This window comes from Natator depressus, chromosome 6, assembly GCF_965152275.1.
Source record: "Natator depressus isolate rNatDep1 chromosome 6, rNatDep2.hap1, whole genome shotgun sequence".
Classification (NCBI taxonomy): domain Eukaryota; kingdom Metazoa; phylum Chordata; order Testudines; family Cheloniidae; genus Natator; species Natator depressus.
In genome coordinates, this window is record NC_134239.1 from 11,259,652 (window position 1) to 11,282,131 (window position 22,480).

Here is a 22,480-nt window from a genome sequence, read left to right on the forward strand (position 1 = left end):
AACCTACACTCATGCTAGCTAACAAGACCAGGATTCCCCAACCTGCCATGGATTCTGGCAGAAGCAGTCCTTCAAACCCCTGCCCAATTGTGTTCCTTGTGGTTACCAACTCTTCCCAGTTTCAGCTCAAAACTAGCACCCAGTCCTTCCAGCCCTCCCCTAAGGCCCGAAGTTCTGCGTGGGTCAGGAGTCCTGTCCATTTGATGGATCAGGAAGAAGGCCCTGAGCCTGTTTGAAACCAGGCTAGTTATTCACAAAACCCTTCTTTGTGGTTTGGTCCCTAGAGAATCCAGTCTGAACTAGTACATGCAGATCTCTCTGGGGTGGGATAACAGAGGAAGGATATTAGCCTCCCTACTAGAGAAGGTACGAGCAAGGTAACAATAATGCATACACAGCTGCATTTTTAGTATAATGTACCCCAAAGATATTAACCCTAATTCAATACAGTTTAACTTAATTCACTAAAGTGTATCATAATTCCATACGGTTTGTTCAGGATATTATAGGTCAGGCTGTGTTTTAGTCACAGGTATTTTTAGTAACCATGACCTGTCCATGATTTTTGTTCCAGCCCCTAACTAAAACTTGGGCCAGGGGGCCACCCCCAGGACCCCTCTTGCGCTGGGAGTGGGGGAGGGAGGCGGGCAGGCGGCAGAATGTACTATTGCCACCCTTTCTTTAGGAGAAAATACAGTGGGTGACTCTTGTCAGCATACATTTCAATAAAATCTCTTGAGAAGTTCAGAGTTTCCAAAAGGGCTCTTAAGGATGCCACATCAGTAGGGGTGGGAAGTTTTCTAATCAACTCCACCCATTGTGCAGCTGAGGCTCATCCTTCCTTTCCCAATATGACCCCTAAATATTTTACCTCTTGGTGTCCCGATTGGGCCTTGGCTCTGCTAGCCTTGAATACGGTATCTTGGATGATCTGTAACACCTCCTCAGTGATCCTACCAACCTATTGTCCCCATGCACCAATAGATCATCAACTTAAGAAATTACTCTCTTTTGCTCATCAGGTGTCAATTTTTCCCACATCTTAACCACATGGGAGTGACAAATTGTGGGTGCGTTATGAAAACCCTGAGGGAATCTTGTGCAACCGAAGTGTCGTCCCCTGTAGCAGGGCGAGCACTCACCGCTGCAGCGCCTCCTGCTGGTCAGTCCAGGAATTAGCTCATCCCGCTCAGGATCGCCCTCCTCTGTCCAGTTTCTCCCCTGCCCTTACCTGCCCCTCCACAGTCCCTTTATCTCCACCAGTTCAGGCCCTGCATCCCTCCCGGACCACAGTTCCCATGGTTTAGGGTCCTCCCCTCCCAGGGGATCCCAATCCCATAAGCCAACCTCGCCTCAGTGACCCATTGCCAGTGTTCATTCATTCGGGCAGCTAGGCCTTGCATTTCTGTTGCACTGTTTGCATTTTGCACGCATGCCTGTCCTACCCACAGGTAGAGGAACTTCATTAAAATATTCCCAAACTGGGTCTCTTTTATGGCCTGCTGCCATTATAGGTTTTCCCTTCTAGTGAGGGAATGGTATGGTAGAGCTCGAATCAATGAAGGCTACACTCAGAAAGAGCTCAAGACTTCTGGAATATGCTGCTCAAACAGTTTCACTTTTGTTTCTACTTCCTGTCCCTCCCTTCTCACATTTATCTCCAGACTTCTCCTTGTCCAGATCTATTCCGCCCCCAACAATCTTCTATTCATTGAACTTTTTGAAACTTTGCACTTTTAGAGAGAGGTAAGGGATTGACTCTGTGTACACAAACTTACAGAGGGACAATAGGGTTGAGGTCTGTTATTTCTCACCTCTATATATCATTTATTTATTTAAAACATTTTTGCTGTTAATAAGCATGTTATTTCTAGAGACACAAATCCACAGTTTGAGAACTGCAAAACTAAGCATCTCTGATGGTATCTTCTAGACTGAGCACTAAGTCCCATTGGGTAGATAGAAAGATTAACCTAAATAATCTATACAGAAGCCTCTGGAACCCAATAAGATTGGGTCCCTAATCCATGAACTATTGGAACTCATTTACAAAACTCATTTACAAAACTTTTCTTAAACATTACATAAATATATTTTCTCATACTATATTGTCTCATACTATAGAATTCTTAAACATTACATAAATATATTGTCTCATATTATAGAATTAGAATTTATAATCCCTATTCCATTATGAAATATCTTTGAGCTATAATGTATCTTAATTAAAACTTTTTTTCCTCAAAAAGCATTTTTTCAAAAAAAATCTGATTTACATCAAAAAAATCTGATTTAAATTAAAAAAAATCTGAATTTTTGTATTTTAAAAAAATCATTGATTTTTATCCACCTTGAGTAGCACTGATCCTGTTGCCCCTAACCCCAGCACCTCCTAACCTCTATTAGCCCAAGGCCCGCACCGTCCCTGGCTGCTGGAACAGAGGATGCTGGTCTGTGGGGTAGTGTCTCCCATTCTCATCCTTCTTCCACTGTACCTTTCCTCTGTCTCACAACACCTCCCCTAACGTGACTGGGTCTCTGTCCCGCTCTTGCAGCTACTTCACATAAGTGGGGGGAAGCCCAGTCCCTGTGGTTCAGGCGGCCTAAGATAACATCTAACCGTGGCTGAAGAGGGGAAGGGTTTGGGACAGGTGGTTTAGGGCAGGGAGGGTCACCAGGGGCCTCAGGACTCCTCGGTTCTATCCCTGGCTCTGGGAGGGGGATAGTTAGAGTCAAGATGCCTGGGTCCTACCCCTGGCTCTTGGAGAGGAGAGGAGTGGAGGCTGGTGGTTTAAAGTAATAGGGGCTGGGAGCCAGGACTGGCCTGGAATGGGATCCCAGCCATGTCTCCCTTGTGACACTTCCTGCAGACCCAACCCTGATCTCGACACCAACCTGGCCAACATCATCGAGCAGTGCTGGAGAAAGAGCATGCCCAAAGCATCCATTGAGGACGCCATCAAAGGAGGGGTAAGTAGCTGGGTCCTGCCAGCTCATCTCAGGGGGCAGAGGGGCCCTTGCTGCATTCTATGGGCCAGGCCAGATCCTGCCAAGGGGCATTGGGAGCCTTGAGGGAGGGAGCGAGGCTGGGGTTGTGGCTACGGTGCTGGGCTGGGCTACAGGACTCCTGGTGTCTATTCCTAGCTCTGCCACTTGCTGCCTCTGTGACCATGGGCAACTCACTTGGGTCATAGGGAATTGCCAGACGGGATCAGTGCAGAGGTGTGTCCACTCCAGTGTCCTGTTTCCAGCACCAGAGGCTGCAGAGGTTGGTGTAAGAATCCCGGAGTAGCAGATGTGGGGATAATCATCCTGTGCTCGTGTCACTGTGCTTCAGTGGGTCACACCTGAGAATACCAGAATCAGGACAAACTGCTGAGAAATAGGGCAGACACATGTCAGAACTGGTGGTTGTTCTTCCATAAGTTATGCCACACCAGCAACAGAAGTAAAACTTCTGTCTCACTACACTGGCTAACAAGAAGTCAGAATTGCAGCCTCGTTAGGTATCCCAGTCCTTGTTTCACCACCCAGACACTAGACTTAATGATGAGTGGTTATTTAAAACCAAAAAGAAAAGGAGTACTTGTGGCACCTTAGAGACTAACCAATTTATCTGAGCATAAGCTTTCGTGAGCTACAGCTCACTTCATCGGATGCATACTGTGGAAAATACAGGAGATGTTCTTATACATACAAACCATGAAAAAATGGGTGTATACCACTACAAAAGGTTTTCTCTCCCCCCACCCCACTCTCCTGCTGGTAATAGCTTATCTAAAGTGATCACTCTCCTTACAATGTGTATGATAATCAAGTTGGGCCATTTCCAGCACAAATCCAGGTTTTCTCCCCACCTCCCCCACAAACCCACTCTCCTGTTGGTAGTAGCTTATCTAAAGTGATCACTCTCCTTACAATGTGTATGATAATCAAGGTGGGCCATTTCCAGCACAAATCCAGGGTTTAACAAGAACGTCTGAGGAAGGGGGGGGGGTAGGAAAAAACAAGGGGAAATAGGTCACCTTGCATAATGACTTAGCCACTCCCAGTCTCTATTCAAGCCTAAGTTAATTGTATCCAATTTGCAAATGAATTCCAATTCAACAGTCTCTCGCTGGAGTCTGGTTTTGAAGTTTTTCTGTTGTAATATCGCAACTTTCATGTCTGTAATCGCGTGACCAGAGAGATTGAAGTGTTCTCCGACTGGTTTATGAATGTTATAATTCTTGACGTCTGATTTGTGTCCATTTATTCTTTTACGTAGAGACTGTCCAGTTTGACCAATGTACATGGCAGAGGGGCATTGCTGGCACATGATGGCATATATCACATTGGTAGATGTGCAGGTGAACGAGCCTCTGATAGTGTGGCTGATGTGATTAGGCCCTGTGATGGTGTCCCCTGAATAGATATGTGGGCACAGTTGGCAACGGGCTTTGTTGCAAGGATAGGTTCCTGGGTTAGTGGTTCTGTTGTGTGGTATGTGGTTGCTGGTGAGTATTCGCTTCAGGTTGGGGGGCTGTCTGTAGGCAAGGACTGGCCTGTCTCCCAAGATTTGTGAGAGTGTTGGGTCATCCTTCAGGATAGGTTGTAGATCCTTGATAATGCGTTGGAGGGGTTTTAGTTGGGGGCTGAAGGTGACGGCTAGTTGCGTTCTGTTATTTTCTTTGTTGGGCCTGTCCTGTAGTAGGTGACTTCTGGGAACTCTTCTGGCTCTATCAATCTGTTTCTTCACTTCCGCAGGTGGGTATTGTAGTTGTAAGACTGCTTGATAGAGATCTTGTAGGTGTTTGTCTCTGTCTGAGGGGTTGGAGCAAATGTGGTTGTATCACAGAGCTTGGCTGTAGACAATGGATCGTGTGGTGTGGGCAGGGTGTAAGCTGGAGGCATGTAGGTAGGAATAGCGATCAGTAGGTTTCCGGTATAGGGTGGTGTTTATGTGACCATCGTTTATTAGCACTGTAGTGTCCAGGAAGTGGATCTCTTGTGTGGACTGGACCAGGCTGAGGTTGATGGTGGGATGGAAATTGTTGAAATCATGGTGGAATTCCTCAAGGGCTTCTTTTCCATGGGTCCAGATGATGAAGATGTCATCAATATAGAGCAAGTAGAGTAGGGGCGTTAGGGGATGAGAGCTGAGGAAGCGTTGTTCTAAGTCAGCCATAAAAATGTTGGCATACTGTGGGGCCATGCGGGTACTCATAGCAGTGCCGCTGATTTGAAGGCATACATTGTCCCCAAATGTAAAATAGTTATGGGTAAGGACAGCTAGTCTTGTACATTTCTATCTCTTCACCCACTTCCACAATACACATAGGAAAGAACAGCTCTACCTCGTATAACCGAGCATCATGAACTTCAAAATGAACTCCATGGTTCTCTTTTCCTGTGTCACGTGGGCCACAAACAGACTTCTGAGACTGGCTAGACCCCTCTGCAGTGGAGAAGAATTCCTGACTTGCCGTGCCACCGGACAAGCCGGCCATGGGCTCCCCAACATCCTCCAACTCGACCTCCTTGTCCATGACTTTGTCCTCAGGCTCGAGCCCCCATCCACCACCTCCAGCCCCGCCAAAGTATCCATGGGGCTCTTGGTAGTGCAGGTGCGGTGGCCACCAAGGATGGCGTCCAACTCCTTACAGAAGCGTCAGGTCTTAGTTGCAACACCAGACCACATGTTTGCTTCCCTTGCCTTCTGATACTCAGCTCCTTTACGTTTGCTAAGCACTGCTGCCTTCTCCTGTCCTGTAACCAAAAGGTTCGGGCACCATTTAGGGTTACCAGGTCCCAAAAACAAGAAACCCGGCAACCCTAAATGGCACCCGGACACAGAAGCCAAAACCTGGACCGGTGGCAACCCTACCAGTCATACAATAAGCACATACTGTGGAACTGCCCCCTCCTTTCATCTCATTAAAAGCTGGGGGGTTCTGGATGGTCAGATCTCTCCTTGCCCAGTGTGGCAGTGACATTGGGGAGGTTGTGGGGGGGCTGTTACTCTTTCATGCTGTACAAAGGGGTGTGTGAAGCCCAGTGTTTTCATTTAAAAGCACAGCAAGACATTACACACTGAAGAGCTGTTTTTAAAGACAGTGTGGTTCAGTGGGCTGAGCTATGGGCTGGGAGCCAGGAGACCAGAGTTCCATTCCCAGCTCGCCACTGGCCTGTTGACTGACCTTGGGTGAGGCTCTCTGTGCCTTGGTTTCCCCATCTGTAAAATGGGGATTGAGACACTAAGCTGCTTTGTAATGCACTTTAAGATGTACAGAGGCCCCCCATCTTTAAATTATCTCAAAAGAATAATATATTTCAACTAAAACCAAGGCAAACAACTCTCCCTCCTATAAACTCCATATGTTGTGAGGCATTTTTTTCCTTCTCCAGCCCCAAAGCACAGGTCAGAGTGGGCTGTGTCAATCCAATCAAGGAGCTACTGTGTAAGCGGTGGGGCAATCAAAGCATCAGACAGACTTTCATGGAAGGGAAAAAGCAGCTGGTGCCCTAGGGGGATGAAGCCCACACTGTGCAGCCGGCTACTGCTGCCTTCAGCCCACCTTTGCACATCTGGTGCAATGGCTGCTCCCCTGCAAGAGGCATTGTGCTGTTTGACTCTCCCTCGGAGAACATCCACAACCATTTCCCTCCCTCGTGTGCATAAGTTGTTTTTACAAAAGAGAATTCATTTGCAGTGTGAGCTGTCGGAGGGGGAAGTGGCAACTTCAGGCTCTTCTAAACAGGCAGATGGTAAAATAAAACCAAACCTCTTTCCCTACTTTTAACCATGCATGTACAATTTATCATTTCCGAAGCATCCTGGTGGATTCTCCATCTCTGGCAATTTTTAAGTCAAGTTTAGATTTTAAAAAAATCAAAGCTCTGCTCTAGTTCAAACAGGTATTAACTCAGGGAAGTTCTTTGGCCTGTGTTATACAGGCGCTCAGGCTAAATGATCACAATGGTCTCCTGTATAGGCCTGGGGAAATTGTGCACCATTGCACAGGCGCAGAATTCATGTCCCCCGCAGATTTTTTTTTCCTCTGCAGAAAATACATTTTGTCAGAGAGGCGCTGCAGTTACACCTTTTGCCCACCAGGAGCTATTGTGGTGCCAGAATAGAGGATAGCCAACTCACAGCCATAGCAGAAGTGGCATTCCTCACAGCAACCTGTGAGGAAACATGCAAGATGAGGGGGGGACACAGACAGAGCAGGGCACACAGGACTTCTGTAAGGTCACATAGACTGGGGTTCACAGAATCATAGAATATCAGGGTTGGAAGGGACCCCAGAAGGTCATCTAGTCCAACCCCCTGCTCGAAGCAGGACCAATTCCCAGTTAAATCATCCCAGCCAGGGCTTTGTCAAGCCTGACCTTAAAAACCTCTAAGGAAGGAGATTCTACCACCTCCCTAGGTAACGCATTCCAGTGTTTCACCACCCTCTTAGTGAAAAAGTTTTTCCTAATATCCAATCTAAACCTCCCCCATTGCAACTTGAGACCATTACTCCTCGTTCTGTCATCTGCTACCATTGAGAACAGTCTAGAGCCATCCTCTTTGGAACCCCCTTTCAGGTAGTTGAAAGCAGCTATCAAATCCCCCCTCATTCTTCTCTTCTGCAGACTAAACAATCCCAGCTCCCTCAGCCTCTCCTCATAAGTCATGTGCTCTAGACCCCTAATCATTTTTGTTGCCCTTCGCTGGACTCTCTCCAATTTATCCACATCCTTCTTGTAGTGTGGGGCCCAAAACTGGACACAGTACTCCAGATGAGGCCTCACCAGTGTCGAATAGAGGGGAACGATCACGTCCCTCGATCTGCTTGCTATGCCCCTACTTATACATCCCAATATGCCATTGGCCTTCTTGGCAACAAGGGCACACTGCTGACTCATATCCAGCTTCTCGTCCACTGTCACCCCTAGGTCCTTTTCCGCAGAACTGCTGCCTAGCCATTCGGTCCCTAGTCTGTAGCGGTGCATTGGATTCTTCCATCCTAAGTGCAGGACCCTGCACTTATCCTTATTGAACCTCATCAGATTTCTTTTGGCCCAATCCTCCAATTTGTCTAGGTCCTTCTGTATCCTATCCCTCCCCTCCAGCGTATCTACCACTCCTCCCAGTTTAGTATCATCCGCAAATTTGCTGAGAGTGCAATCCACACCATCCTCCAGATCATTTATGAAGATATTGAACAAAACCGGCCCCAGGACCGACCCCTGGGGCACTCCACTTGACACCGGCTGCCAACTAGACATGGAGCCATTGATCACTACCCGTTGAGCCCGACAATCTAGCCAGCTTTCTACCCACCTTATAGTGCATTCATCCAGCCCATACTTCCTTAACTTGCTGACAAGAATACTGTGGGAGACCGTGTCAAAAGCTTTGCTAAAGTCAAGAAACAATACATCCACTGCTTTCCCTTCATCCACAGAACCAGTAATCTCATCATAAAAGGCGATTAGATTAGTCAGGCATGACCTTCCCTTGGTGAATCCATGCTGACTGTTCCTGATCACTTTCCTCTCATGTAAGTGCTTCAGGATTGATTCTTTGAGGACCTGCTCCATGATTTTTCCAGGGACTGAGGTGAGGCTGACTGGCCTGTAGTTCCCAGGATCCTCCTTCTTCCCTTTTTTAAAGATTGGCACTACATTAGCCTTTTTCCAGTCATCCGGGACTTCCCCCGTTCGCCACGAGTTTTCAAAGATAATGGCCAAGGGCTCTGCAATCACAGCCGCCAATTCCTTCAGCACTCTCGGATGCAACTTGTCCGGCCCCATGGACTTGTGCACGTCCAGCTTTTCTAAATAGTCCCTAACCACCTCTATCTCCACAGAGGGCTGGCCATCTCTTCCCCATTCTGTGATGCCCAGCGCAGCAGTCTGGGAGCTGACCTTGTTAGTGAAAACAGAGGCAAAAAAAGCATTGAGTACATTAGCTTTTTCCACATCCTCTGTCACTAGGTTGCCTCCCTCATTCAGTAAGGGGCCCACACTTTCCTTGGCTTTCTTCTTGTTGCCAACATACCTGAAGAAACCCTTCTTGTTACTCTTGACATCTCTTGCTAGCTGCAGCTCCAGGTGCGATTCAGAAGGGCTGGCGGGGGGGGGAAGACACCCAATAACCCTCCTGCTTCACTCCCAGGCTCCTTCCTGGCAATTACTTCCCTTTCCCTGAGCTTCTCCATTACCCCTGAGTCCCTCAAGCCTTTGCACTGCTTCTGAGGGGCATGGTTCTGTATGGTAGTTTACACGACTTCTTACTCAAAGTTCTGTGTTAATATGCCTAGTAAAGAATCTATTTGTCAAAAAACACTAACGGAATCTTTTTTCAGAGTAGCAGCCGTGTTAGTCTGCAGCCGCAAAAAGAAAAGGAGGACTTGTGGCACCGTAGAGACTAACAAATTTATGAGAGCATAAGCTTTCGTGGGCTACAGCCCACTTTATGCTTATGCTCAAATAAATTTGTGGGTCTCTAAGGTGCCACAAGTACTGAATCTTTTTTGTATTGTTACAGACATACTTGCCGACATTTGAAATAAATTACCAAAATAATTGAAACCAGTGTGATTATATTGTGTTATTTGGACAAACAGAATATGCAGAATTTTAAAATTTTGTTTGGAGAATTTTTAGGCGTTGAATTCCTCCAGGAGTAATGGGAAACTCTCTCTGTGCGCCTGCCAGTCACACAGTTCATCAGGCCTCATGGGCAGTTGGGCCCGAGAACATTTTGATTGGTTACACTGTTTACACTGGCTTCTCCACATGCTGTGTGAATGCATCAGCTTCTTTAATAGGAAAGAAACACTGGGTTAGACAGCCCTCTGTTACACATTAGGTACATAATTCTTCTTTGTTACATTTCTATTTAGAATAGACGGCATGAGCAGTTCCTCAGTCTTTTTTCAATCACACACACTCGGTCAGAGGTGGGCAGACTACAGCCTGTGAGCCACATCTGGCCCGCGGGACCGTCCTGCCCGGCCCTTGAGCCCCCGGCCCCTCCCCCGCTGTCCCCCTTCCCCTGCAGCTGCATGGGCAGCATGGCTGGCTCCGGCTGGGCGGTGCGGCTGCTAGTCCTGCAGCTCTGAGCGGCATGGTAAGGGGGCAGGGAGCAGGGGGGTTGGATGGGGCGGAGGTTCGGGGGGGGCGGGAGGAACGGGGTAGGGGGGTTGGACAGGCATGGGAGTCCTGGGGAGCCTGTGAGGGGCTGGGGGTGTGGATGGGGTCAGTGCAGTCAGGGGACAGGGAGCAGCGGGGGTTGGATAGGGGGTGGAGTCCCGGGGAGGGCGGTTGGGGCGGGGGGTCCCGGGAGGAGGCGGTCAGGGGACAAGGAGCAGGGGGCATTGGATGGGTCGGGGGTTCTGAGAGGGGCCCTCAGGGGTGGGGGCCCGGCTGTTTAGGGAGGCACAGCCTTCCCTACCCAGCCCTCCATACAGCTTTGCACCCCGATGTGGCCCTCGGGCCAAAAAGTTTGCCCACCCCTGCACTAGGTTGTCCTGCCCTTCAGCCCAATCCATGCTGAGACAGGACTGCAAATCCCACCTCTAGATGTCATCCAAGAGTAATCCTCTGGCTGGAACCAAGGTAGGTGTGTGGGGGAAGTTCCTAGCTTGGTCCCATTGAGACGGGTGGAGGGGGAGAGGGGGAGTGAGTGTGGGACAGAAAGAGAGAGACCGGGTTGGATCCCATCTAATGCAGTAGGCTGTGACCATCTGCTCTAAATACACTCCACCTGTCTGCTCTTCCACACACTGCTAAGCCAAGTCCCCTTCCCTGTCCCCCTCCCCCCCATCTCTCTGCTGGGCATCCTGGGGACAGGACTATGTCCTGACCTGCATCTGCTGGAGCTGTGTCAGGCCCACTGACTGCCAGAAGCCCTTGAGGCCCTGCAGGTGGCAGAAGGGCATTGGGGTGCATGACCGGGTGCTGAGAGGTTGGCCAATCTAGCAAAGTGCTTGCCCCAGACAGCACAGCTGTTTGGCCACTCTCGGCTGTGAATGAACCGATGTGATAGCAAGGAGGAGACCCGAGCAAAGTTCCTGCTTCAGCCAATGCATCGGAATGTCCTCCCCGGCAGTGTGCGTGCACTGGTGCTTGATCAGTGCACTGGTTCTGTTGAAGTTCTTACTAGAATCGTTACAATGATGCGGCTGCGCCCTGATGTGTGCGCTGGTGTCTTCTCAGGCTTGAGCTCCGTGCAAAGCCCTTCCCACAGTCAGCACAGAGGTGTGGTCGCTCCCCGGTGTGCGTGCTGTGGTGTCTTCTCAGGTGTGAGCTCCGTGAAAACCTCTTCCCGCAGTCAGCACAGTGGTGTGGTCGCTCCCTGGTGTGCGTGCTCTGGTGTCTTCTCAGGTGTGAGCTCCGTGAAAACCTCTTCCCGCAGTCAGCACAGTGGTGTGGTCGCTCCCTGGTGTGCGTGCTCTGGTGTCTTCTCAGGTGTGAGCTCCGTGAAAACCTCTTCCCGCAGTCAGCACAGCGGTGCGGTCGCTCCCCGGTGTGCGTGCTCTGGTGTCTTCTCAGGAGTGAGCTCCATGAAAACCTCTTCCCGCAGTCAGCACAGCGGTGCGGTCGCTCCCCGGTGTGCGTGCGCTGGTGTCTTTTCAGGAGTGAGCTCCGTGAAAACCTCTTCCCGCAGTCAGCACAGTGGTACGGTCGCTCCCCGGTGTGCGTGCGCTGGTGTCTTCTCAGGTATGAGCTCTGTGCAAAGCTCTTCCCGCAGTCAGAGCAGTGGTACGGTCGCTCCCCGGTGTGCGTGCGCTGGTGTGCTCTCAGGTGTGAGCTCTGTGCAAAGCTCTTCCCGCAGTCAGAGCAGTGGTGCGGCCGCTCCCCAGTGTGCGTAAACCAGTGTGTTCTCAGGATTGAGGACTGTCTGAAGCTCTTGCCACAGTCAGCGCAGCGATAGGGACACCGGCCCATGGGGAGTCTCTGGCTGAGTTTATTCGGGGGACGGACTGCGTCCTGTGCATGGATCCTTTTGTGGGCTGTGGGATCCTGCGTTCCTGCCGCGCTCTCCCCACACTCAGACGGTGTCCTCGGTCCCCCCAGTATCCCGAGCCCTGCTGGAGAGAGCAGAGGCAATCCCAGTGTTAGCTCATAGTTAAGGCTACAGGTTTGTCAAGGAAGGAAAAATTTCAAGGATGGAGCGATTTCCCCATTTGTCTGTGACTGTTTTTTGGATGGGTGCCTCACCCAGCAATGGTGGCTCCTGTCCCACAGGGCTGGACCCAAAGCCTCGCTCTGGGTACTGAGACCTGGCCTGCGGACTTACAGTGCCGCTCAGATTTGCCCCCGCCCCCAGTCATGATGGTGGGGGAGGTGGGGCAAAGTTCAGTGAATGGACTTGCCACTCATATCTTCTCCAGCCTGCCTCAACGCCTCTGCATCAGCCTGCGGTTAGGGTTGCAGTATTGGAGGGTTCCTGGGCAGGGCGAGGAGGAGGGCAGGTTTTGTGAAAAATCATGGAGCGGTCACAGTACATTTAGTGACCTGTGACTTTTACTAAATTTACTACAACTGCTCCGTAATTTCCGATAGGAAATGCTGACACAAATCTGCAGCCTGACTCAGGGTGGTTCTACCCTATGCTGTTTGTGCAGCACCTAGCACCTGCTCCCACGTGCGCCATGCACCTCTTGGGTCTTGTTCGATGCTTAAATTGTAGCCTGCCCAGGATACAGGCAGCGTCTGGCACAACGGGGCCCTCATCCAGAACTAAGTGCTAACACACAGGATCCGGGTTTTGTTTTCACTGATTTTGGTTTTATTTCCATCAGAGGGGTTTATTTACACGTTGCTGGTTCTGTGCTGTAAAACAGGCGACAGTACGTCTCTTGTTCCCCAGTATTTGCTCTGTTTAAACTATATTAGTTTGAAACCAGTTTAGGATCTACAATCCCCTCGTGGACACATTGAGACTGGTATAAAGCTGCTCACATCAGCGTAGCTTATTCCTGTGCAGGAGTGAGTCCTTTTCAAGGAATTCCTTCTAAAGATGTCATCTACCCTGAGCCTGTTTCACTCTTTGTGCAAAACTAAACTAAAACCTCAAGAGGGTTGGGGGGAGGTTTGAGGGGATGACCAGTCACTCAGGGTTTGTGTGATGTAACCTGAAAAACAGGTCTCTATTGTGTCACAAGACAATCAGTGACACTGCTGAGCTGGAAGGGGTGAACGGCTGCCACCCAGCAGGCCTTTGATCTACAGACTGTCACAGACCATGTTAAGGCTGAGGGCTGTGCTAAGCATTGACACTGAAGCAATGTAAGTGACAATGATTTTGTGCCACTGAGAGAGCAGGAGGAAAGGGGGATGTGACAAAGGCCATCCCACCCCCTCTCCCTCACACCCAGCCCATACACCAGGATACTCCAAGTCGTGCTACACAGGATAATTTCCTCTGGCTCCCATGTGCGTTCGTGCCCCCAGCAGCAGCTGCCTGGCACGTGGGGCAGTTTTAGAGCATTACAGTGAAACGCTGCTGTGACGATGTGACGCAGCAGGGAGGGGGGAGTGTTGACCTGGGAATGTGCCCTGGGGACGGGAGACCTGAGAGCCTGTCACCTGAGCCAGGAGGGGGAGGGGGAGGTAACACCTCTGCCCAGGAATGTGGATGGAGGCTGCAGCAGGGAACCTGCTCGGTGGGTTTAGTTTCAGTTTGGGGCTGGGTGGAGGAACACAGGGAACCCCAGGGCTGGGGTCTAAGCTCCCTGCTCCCCCAGAAGGACTTCACTGAGGGGTCCTGGGTGTCCCCACAAGCTCTGTTTTGGACTGTGTTCCTGTTGTCCAATAAACCTTCGGTTTTACTGGCTGGCTGAGAGTCTCAGTGAATCCCAGGAAGAGGGGTGCAGGGCCTGGACTCTTGTGTGATGTAACCTGAAAAACAGGTCTCTATTGTGTCACAAGACAATCAGTGACACTGCTGAGCTGGAAGGGGTGAACGGCTGCCACCCAGCAGGCCTTTGATCTACAGACTGTCACAGACCATGTTAAGGCTGAGGGCTGTGCTAAGCATTGACACTGAAGCAATGTAAGTGACAATGATTTTGTGCCACTGAGAGAGCAGGAGGAAAGGGGGATGTGACAAAGGCCATCCCACCCCCTCTCCCTCACACCCAGCCCATACACCAGGATACTCCAAGTCGTGCTACACAGGATAATTTCCTCTGGCTCCCATGTGCGTTCGTGCCCCCAGCAGCAGCTGCCTGGCACGTGGGGCAGTTTTAGAGCATTACAGTGAAACGCTGCAAATACTGGAGACCTGCTCTACAAAATGGCGTCCTCCGCACTCATCGTACATGACTGATCCTGCCCTGAGTCATTCCCAGCTTTCTTCTTGCTCGCCGGGGACATGTTTCTCCAGTCTGAGAGGTCACGTGTGATGTGAAGTGGCAGAGAGGGGGTGGGGTGGGAACCTGGAGAGGACAGCGCCTTCTCTGCCAAGGGCCAGTGACTTGGGGATGTTCTCCCAGGCTGCAAGCAGGTTTTTGCCTGTCTGAGCTATGTCTGGATGCAGGTGCCCAGGGCCAGAGAACACCAGCGCACACAACTTGAGTCAGGAGGGGCAGAGGCATGAAGCCCGTCTGAAAAATCTCTCGGACGCCCCTGCCTCGGTATGATTTTCTGAGGTGCAGAAAGCCTAGAAGAAGGTGTTGTGGTCTATGGACCAGTAGGAGTGTCTTTCTACCCAGGTGCTTGTCTGCCCCCCAGTGCCAGATCCACTGACACACACATATTTTATCCTCACAGCCCCAGTGCCCTCTCCGTTACACAGGTGGGGTAACTGAGGCATGGGGGAGTTACAGTGACTCACTTCTAGAACCAAAATAAGATGTTTTGAATCCTGCTGCAAAGTCCTACCCACTAGGGAAATGCAGTCCCCATATGCTCCCCCACCACAGAGACCTCTCTCTTTCCCTCAGCGTCTCTCAAATCCACTGTGACATTGCACTCTATATGATTTTATAAAAATATGCTAATGAGTGTGACTATAATGTAACTGAGGCATGCTTCATGCAAAAGGTCTCATTGTAAGGTATCATTACAAAGCTTATAATCTACTGAATGTGTTTATCCTATTTGTATGACTGTCTCATTCTTGTATCTGAAACTAGAAATATAATATATAACTCTGAGGGCCTATTGTAATTATGCAAAGTGTGGACCATTAATGGTGGTATGGAATCTTGACAGGAACACTTCTTAAGCTGCTTTCAGTTTAAGCCTACAGCTGTTAGGGGGCGTGGTTCAGACCTGGGTCTGGGTTTGCAGCAGGCTAGCGGGTCTGGCTCAAACCAGGCAGGGCACTGAAGTCCCAAGCTGCCAGGGCAGGGAAAGCAGGTTCAGAAGTAGCCTTGGCACATCAGTTGGCAACCCCAAGGGGGTTTCTGTGATCCAACCCATCACATCCATCACCCCACATCTCTTCCAAGTTCATCACTGTTAGGATATAGATATTCAGGCCTGTCTGTAAAGGCCTATACTCTAAGAATTTAGGTGTATTTTTACCACTTGGCTAGTTAGAGGTATAAAAGAAAGAATCAAAATCACTGTCTGCCAGTGTAAGGGCCTTCTCTTACTGTGACAGTCTGAGGCCCTGTTCTTAGGCTAAGGCCTTTGGCTTAGGGAGTTATAGACCAAGTAATCAAACATTCTATTTGTGAGCACCTAGAAGGACATAAAGTAATAACTAGCAGTCAGCATGGATTTGTCAATAACAAATTATGTCAAACTAACCTAACATCCTTCTTTGACGGGTAACAAGCTTTGGACTGGGCGGACGCAGTACATGTCACATCTCAAATTTAGTGAGGCTTTTGATACTGTCTTACATGACCTTCCCATAAATAAACTAGAGAAATATAGCCGAGGCAAAGCTACTGTAAGGTGGGTTCGCAACTGGTTGCAAAACTGCACTGAGAGAGTGGTTCTTATCGTTCTCTAATGAGCTGAAAGGGTATCTTGAGTGGCATCCCAAAGGGATCTGTCCTGGGTCCGGTTCTATTCCGTATCTTCATTAATGATTTAGACAATGGCATGGAGAGTGCACTCATAAAGTTTATGGATGATTCAAAGCTGGGGAGGGGTTGCAAGCCCTTTAGAGGACAGGACTAGAATTTAAAATGATCTTGACAAAATGGAGAAATGGTCGGAATTGAAATGATTGCCTAGGAAGGAGTACTGCAGAAAACCATTGGAGGTTATAGTGGATCACAAACTAAGTGAGTCAACAAAGTGAATCCTCAACTGGAATACTGTGTCCAGTTCTGGGCCTCACACTTCAGAAACGATGTAGACAAGCTGGACAGGGTCAGAGGAGAGCAACAAGAATTACTAAAGGTCTAGAAAACATGACCTACGAGGTAAGATTGAAAAAAATTGGGTTTGTTTAGTCTGGAGAAGGGAAGACGGCCGGGGGCGGGGGAGGGGGAGAAAGGGTTTGATAACAATCTTCAAGAACATAAAAGGTTGTTACAAAGAGAAGCGTGATAAATTGTTGTTCTTATCCACTGTGGCCAGGACAAGAAGTAATGGGCTTAAATTGCAGCAAGGGAGATTTAGGTTGGACATTAGGAAAAACTTCCAAACTGTAAGGGTAGTTAAGCAGTGGAACAAATTACCTGGAGAGGTTGTGAAATCTCCATCATGGGAAGTTTTTAAGACCATGTCAGGCATGGACTCCATAATACTTAGTCCTGCTTCAGTGCAGGGGACTGACTGGACTAGATGACTTACTGAGGTGCCTTCTAATTCTATGTTTCTAAGATTTCCAGGATTCAGATATCAAGGCCAGACAGGCTCATTGTGCCCATCCAGCCTGGCTTCCTGCCTATCCCAGCCAAAGAATCTCCTCCCCGTGATTCCTACCTCCTGGCTCAACAAGAACAAAGCTTTGAGAAAGTCACACCCCATTTCCACTGACAGGCTTCCAGTGAGGAGCTCTCCCAGTGGTTCATTCCCCTCCAGATAAACACTGGCCCCTAATTCCCAGTCTCCATTTGTTCCCTTCTGCTCCCAGCCAGTGCATCTCACTTGGCCTTTGCCTTCTACATGAAGGAGCCCTCCGCTAGCAGGTATGTAAATCAGAAGGGACTGGGTGTAGGATTCATACAAGGTTCATATGCTTGGCAACATTCAGGGCACACCCGGAGTGTTGTGCTGGATCTGTGCACACACAGCTCCTCTCAAGGGCATCAACCTTGGAATCTCGCCCAAATGACATGAACCGTGGGAAGCCTCTCAGGACTGGGCTCAAGGCCCGAGAGCAAGGAATGCGGTAGATAGAAATTGGTAAATAAGAATGTTAAACAAAGCCAGTGTATTCCTTTTATCTGTTGGAGAATGTAATGCGCGGGGGGAGAGAGAGAATAAAGGGGAAGGTGGAAAGCTGACAGGCAGAAGCCTGTTAGCAGACCAGCCGCTTGCTTGCTAAAAGCTGTGTCCCGTCTTGTCATTGAACCGCCATAGACTGGGTTATGATGACTCACCTTGGGAGGGGCTCTCAGGCCCCGAGCTTTCCCTGGAGTCCTCGACATCCCGGATCCAGAGCTCTGCCTCCTCTATCTCAATTCTGTGGATTAAATCTGGTGTGGAACCTGAATAGCCTGTTTGGGGGGAAAGAATCAGTTTCATTACTGAAGTTTTGGGGACAGGGACTCATTTATATGTTGGTACAGACCAAACAATGGCCCTACTGGGTCAGACCAAAGGTCCATCTAGCCCAGTATCCTGGCTTCTGACAGTGGCCAGTGCCAGGTGCTCCAAAAGGAATGAACAGAACAGGTAATCATCAAGTGATCCATTTCCTGAATTCACATTCACAGCTTCTGGCAAACAGAGGCGAAGGACACCATCCCTGCCCATCCTGGCTAATAGCCATTGATGGACCTATCCTCCATGAATGTATCTGCTTCTTTTTTGAACCCCGTTATCGTCTTGGTCTCCACAACAGTCTCTGACAAGGACTTCCACAGGTTGACTGTGCATTGTGTGAAGAAATACTTCCTTTTATTTGTTTTAAACCTGCTGCCTACTCATTTGATTTTGTGACCCCTAGTTCTTGTGTTATGAGAAGTAGTAAACAACACTTCCTTACCTACTTTCTCTACCAGTCATGATTTTATAGACCTCAGTCTCCCCTTAGCTGTCTCGTTTCCAAGTTGAAAAGTCCCAGTCTTATTAATCTCTGCTCATACGGAAGCCGTTCCATACCCCTAATCATTTTTGTTGCCTTTTTCTGATCCTTTTCCAATACTAATATATCTTTTTTGAGATGGGGCGACCACATCTGCATATAGTATTGAAGATATGGGCGTCCCATGGATTTATAGAGCGGTAAAATGATATTTTCTGTCTTATTATCTATCCCTTTCTTAATGATTCCCAACATTCTGTTTGCTTTTTTGACTGCCGCTGCACATTGAGTGGATGTTTTCAGAGAACTATCCACCATGACTCCGAGTTCTCTTTCTTGAGTGCTAACAGCTAAACAGCACAACAGGACCCCGATCTCAGTCAAGGTGTGTCTGCACAGCACCTGGCATGATGGGGCCCCAATCTCGGATGACGCTTGAGAGGAAAGCGCAGGAGATCCCAAGCAGGAGAGTAATGAAATAAACCTTCCTTAGAGGAAATTTCTTCCTGTCTCCCAACAGGCAAGTACAGTTCATACTCTGAAGCAGCAATGTCTATGACCCGTCTCAATTTGCTTTGGGGACTTAGACACGGCAGGTGTCACCAGGTGTCACCGTTACACAGACTTATCAGTTCTTTTGCTTAGGATGCAAGTATTGGTCAACTGCACGGTTGTTAAGTTTATGATGTTCATTCTTTTTGGGGAGGTGGGGAGCTGTAACAAGCAGAAGAAGAGTTTTCTTCCTCCCTTATTTGCTCATGTGCTGTTTGGAACCAGCCCTGTACCACGACTGAGGTGAGGTAGGTAATGCAAGTAAACAAGTTACAACTAAGATTAGCCCCAGGCTCTGTAGCCCTGAGTTCTTCAACAGGAAGCCGAACTGAAAGAGGCTGTCATTTGACACTACTCAGCCATGGGGTGGCACATGCCAGGGGTGGCATCAAGGGAACACAGACATTGGACAGCTATGAGTAGAGATAAATTGGTCCTTACCCAAGGAAACGAGGGCCCGGTAATTCCTCAGCATCTGGTCCCGGTACAGCTGCTTCTCTGGCCGGGACAAGAGCTCCCACTCCTCCCGGCTGAAATACAGAGCCACGTCCTCAAACGCCACCCGCAGCTGCTGGCACAAGCGTTACACACTCAGCACCCTCCGCTCCAGCCCCAGCCCGGGCTCTCAGCAGGGGACGCGGGTTCTAGGGCAGCGGCCCCCGGGGAACCCCCAGCCCAGCAGCTGTGACCCAGGGAGACCCCCCCGCACAGCCCCCCGGGGACTCGGGCCCTGCTGGCCGGGGACAGGAGTCGCCCTCGGCTCCCCAGGGGGCTCTGGGGCGGGGCGCTGGGAAGGGCCCGAATCCCAGGGCAGGGACCAGGCTCCTCCCCCGGCCCGAGTCCCCGCCTCCGCCCCAGGCCTGTGCTCGGCCCCGCTCCCGGCCCCGGCTCGGCCGCCTCGGGGCTCCTCGGCCCGGCTCCGCGTGTCCGCCCGGCCCGGGGCCCCCAGCGCCGCTCCCCGGCCCCAGCGCTCCGGCTGCGGCAGCCCCCAGCCCCGGGGTCACTAGCGCGGGAGGGACCCGGCCCCGGCCCCGGCCCCGGCCCCCCTCGGCCCCAGCCGGGACCAGCCAGTGCCCGGCCGGGGAGTCCCCGCCCCGCGTCCTACCTGCGCCGGCCCCGCTGCAGCCATCGCCGGGCTCGGCTCCGGCCCCGGCCGCTTCCTCCGCCCGGGCAGCGACTTCCCGCCCCGCGGCTGGTGCCTCCCCGGGGCCGCCTCCCGCCCGCTCCCCGCCCGGCCCCAGCGCCTGCGCCGCCAGCTCCAGCAGCCGGGGGAGGCCCCAGCGCAGCGACCCTCCGGCCCAGCCCCCCGCCCCCGGACGCCTGGGTCCCGAGTCTGGCCGCTGGGGGCGCTCGCGGCACGTGTTCCCCGGGCGGCAGGAGCCCGTAACGGGGCAGCCCGGTCCCCGCCCCTGGGCTGTGCGCGGGGCCCCGCTGTGCCGTGGGGAGCTGGGAGCAGGGCAGGTGGGTGGTGGTTGTTGCTAGATTTCAGAGTAAGAGCCGTGTTAGTCTGTATTCGCAAAAAGAAAAGGAGGACGTGTGGCATCTTAGAGACTAACCGATTTATTTCAGCATAAGCTTTCGTGAGCTACAGCTCACTTCATCGGCTGCATACTGTGGAAAGTGTAGCAGATCTTTTTATACACAGAAAGCATGAAAAAATACCTCCCCCCACCCCACTCTCCTGCTGGTAATAGCTTATCTAAAGTGATCACTCTCCTGACAATGTGTATGATAATCAAGTTAGGCCATTTCCAGCACAAATCCAGGTTTTCTCTTCACCTCCCCCCCACACAAACCCACTCTCCTGTTGCTAGGCTGTGTGAGGTTGGTGTGTGTATTTGAGGAGATCCCCCCCAGGCTGGGTCTGGGGTGTGGGTCTGAGTGGTACAGGAAGGCTGTGTGATGTGAGTGGTTTACAGATCACAACGTGACTGTGGAGTGTGTGTGTGTCACAGTAAGACAAGGGTCTGGCTGTGTGATGTTGGTGTGTGTGTTACTTCCAGGGGATCACACCCATGTCCCTTCCCAGCGCCCCGGGGAGGGCAGGTGCCCCATCAGATGCCATGTTCTGGCCTCGGTGCTGGCACTGAAGCAGCTGCCCCTGCCCCCCGTTCATTGTGCCGGGCCCTGCGCACCTCAGGTGCCCCCCCAGCCCGTCACAACAAATGGTCCAAGGTGAAGCACATCAAGGGCCTGCGGGACACCGAGTGCAGCCAGCTCTTCCAGAAGCTCGCCATGCTGCAGCGCTTTACCCGCAATGCTATCGTGGGGGGGAGGAAGGGAAGGATCTTGTGCGTGACACAGCCCCAGCCAGAGGGAGTGCTACGGAGCCCTGCCAGCTTCCCCGTGCCCCACAGGCCCCGCTGCAGCTAGAGGGGGCATTACAGAGACTTCCCAGCCTCCCAGGACTTGACAGGGCCCAGCCAGAGGCTGTGGCTACAGAGCCCTGCCAGCCCAGCCTTGCCCACTAGCACTGACCCTGTTGCCTCTAACCACAGCACCCCCTAACCTCTGTTAACCCAAGGCCAGCATCCTTCTTGGCTGCTGGAGGAGAGGATGCTGGTCTGAGGGGTAGAGTCTCCCCTTCTCATCCTTTCTCCACTGGACCTTTCTTTTGTTTCACAGCACCTCCCCTACGGTGGCTGAGTCTCTCCCCATCTCTCGCAGATGTTTCGCATAAGAGGGGGCAGCCCAGTCTCTGTGGTTCAGGCGGCCTAAGATAACAGCTAACGGTGGCTGAAGAGGGGAAGGGCCCTGGAACAGGTAATTTGGGGCAGGGAGGGTCACCAGGAGCCCCAGGATGCCTGGGTCTCATCGCTACCTCTGCAATTGGATAGTGGGTTACAGCAGGGGGGTCACCTTGTTTCTATTCCTGGCTCTGGGAGGGTAGTGGATCGTGGTGGGTTAAAGCAGTGAGGGCTGGGAGTCAGGACTGCCCTCAAGTGGGGTCCCAGCTGTGCCTCCCTTGTGACGCTCCATCTCTGTCCTTTGCAGCAGGGGGACCCAACCCTGATATCAACACCAACCTGGCCAACCTCACTGAGCAGTGCCGGAGCATGGTCTTGACCAAAGCATCCACTGAGGTGGCCATCAAGGGAAGGGTACGTAGCTGCGTCCTGCCAGCTGGGCTCATGGGCTGCAGCCTTTTTGAATTCTCTGGGTCAGACCAGACCATGCCGAGGTGTTACAGGGAAAAATGAAAACCATTGTAAACCTATATGTTCCCCCTTCACAGGACGCAGGATCTTGTACCTGGTATCAGCGTCTATCGCTGTGGAAGCAGCTGGTGATGTTGGTCTCATCCTCCTTCCAGTGTAGTGCAAGGAAAGAGGACAGAGACAGATAGGTGTTCCAAAATAATATAATAACATTTAACATTCCTGTGATGGGAAGAACACGTCAACAGCCCAACACTATAGCATTTAATTTCAGAAAGGGGAACTATACAAAAATGAGGGGGTTAGTTAATTAGAAATTAAAAGGTACAGTGAATAGAGTGAAATCCCCGCAAGCTGCATGGACACTTTTCAAAGACACCATAATAGAGGCCCAACTTAAATGTATACCCCAAATTAAAAAACACAGTAAAAGAACTAAAAAAGAGCCTTAAGAAACAGTGAGAGATAAAAAGGCATCTTTTAAAAAGCGGACGTCAAATCCTTTTGTGGTAAATAGAAGGGAGCATAAATACTGCCAAATTAAGTGTAAAAATGTAATAAGAAAAGCCAAAAAGGAGTTTGAAGAAAAGCTAGCCAAAAACTCAATAGGTAATAACAAAATGTTTTG

At 50.7% G+C, this 22,480-nt stretch overlaps 1 protein-coding gene across 1 annotated transcript in view; it reads right to left on the minus strand.

Moving 5' to 3' along the window:
* Nucleotides 1-20,810, minus strand: part of LOC141989683 (uncharacterized) — a 36,238-nt gene extending 15,428 nt beyond the window's left edge. Inside the window, 5 exon segments of the mRNA XM_074956618.1 lie at nucleotides 11,153-12,068; nucleotides 17,496-17,612; nucleotides 19,136-19,192; nucleotides 19,800-20,140; nucleotides 20,692-20,810. Coding sequence (XP_074812719.1) covers nucleotides 11,153-12,068; nucleotides 17,496-17,612; nucleotides 19,136-19,192; nucleotides 19,800-20,140; nucleotides 20,692-20,810 — 1,550 coding nt within the window.
* Nucleotides 20,811-22,480: the final 1,670 nt, after the last annotated feature.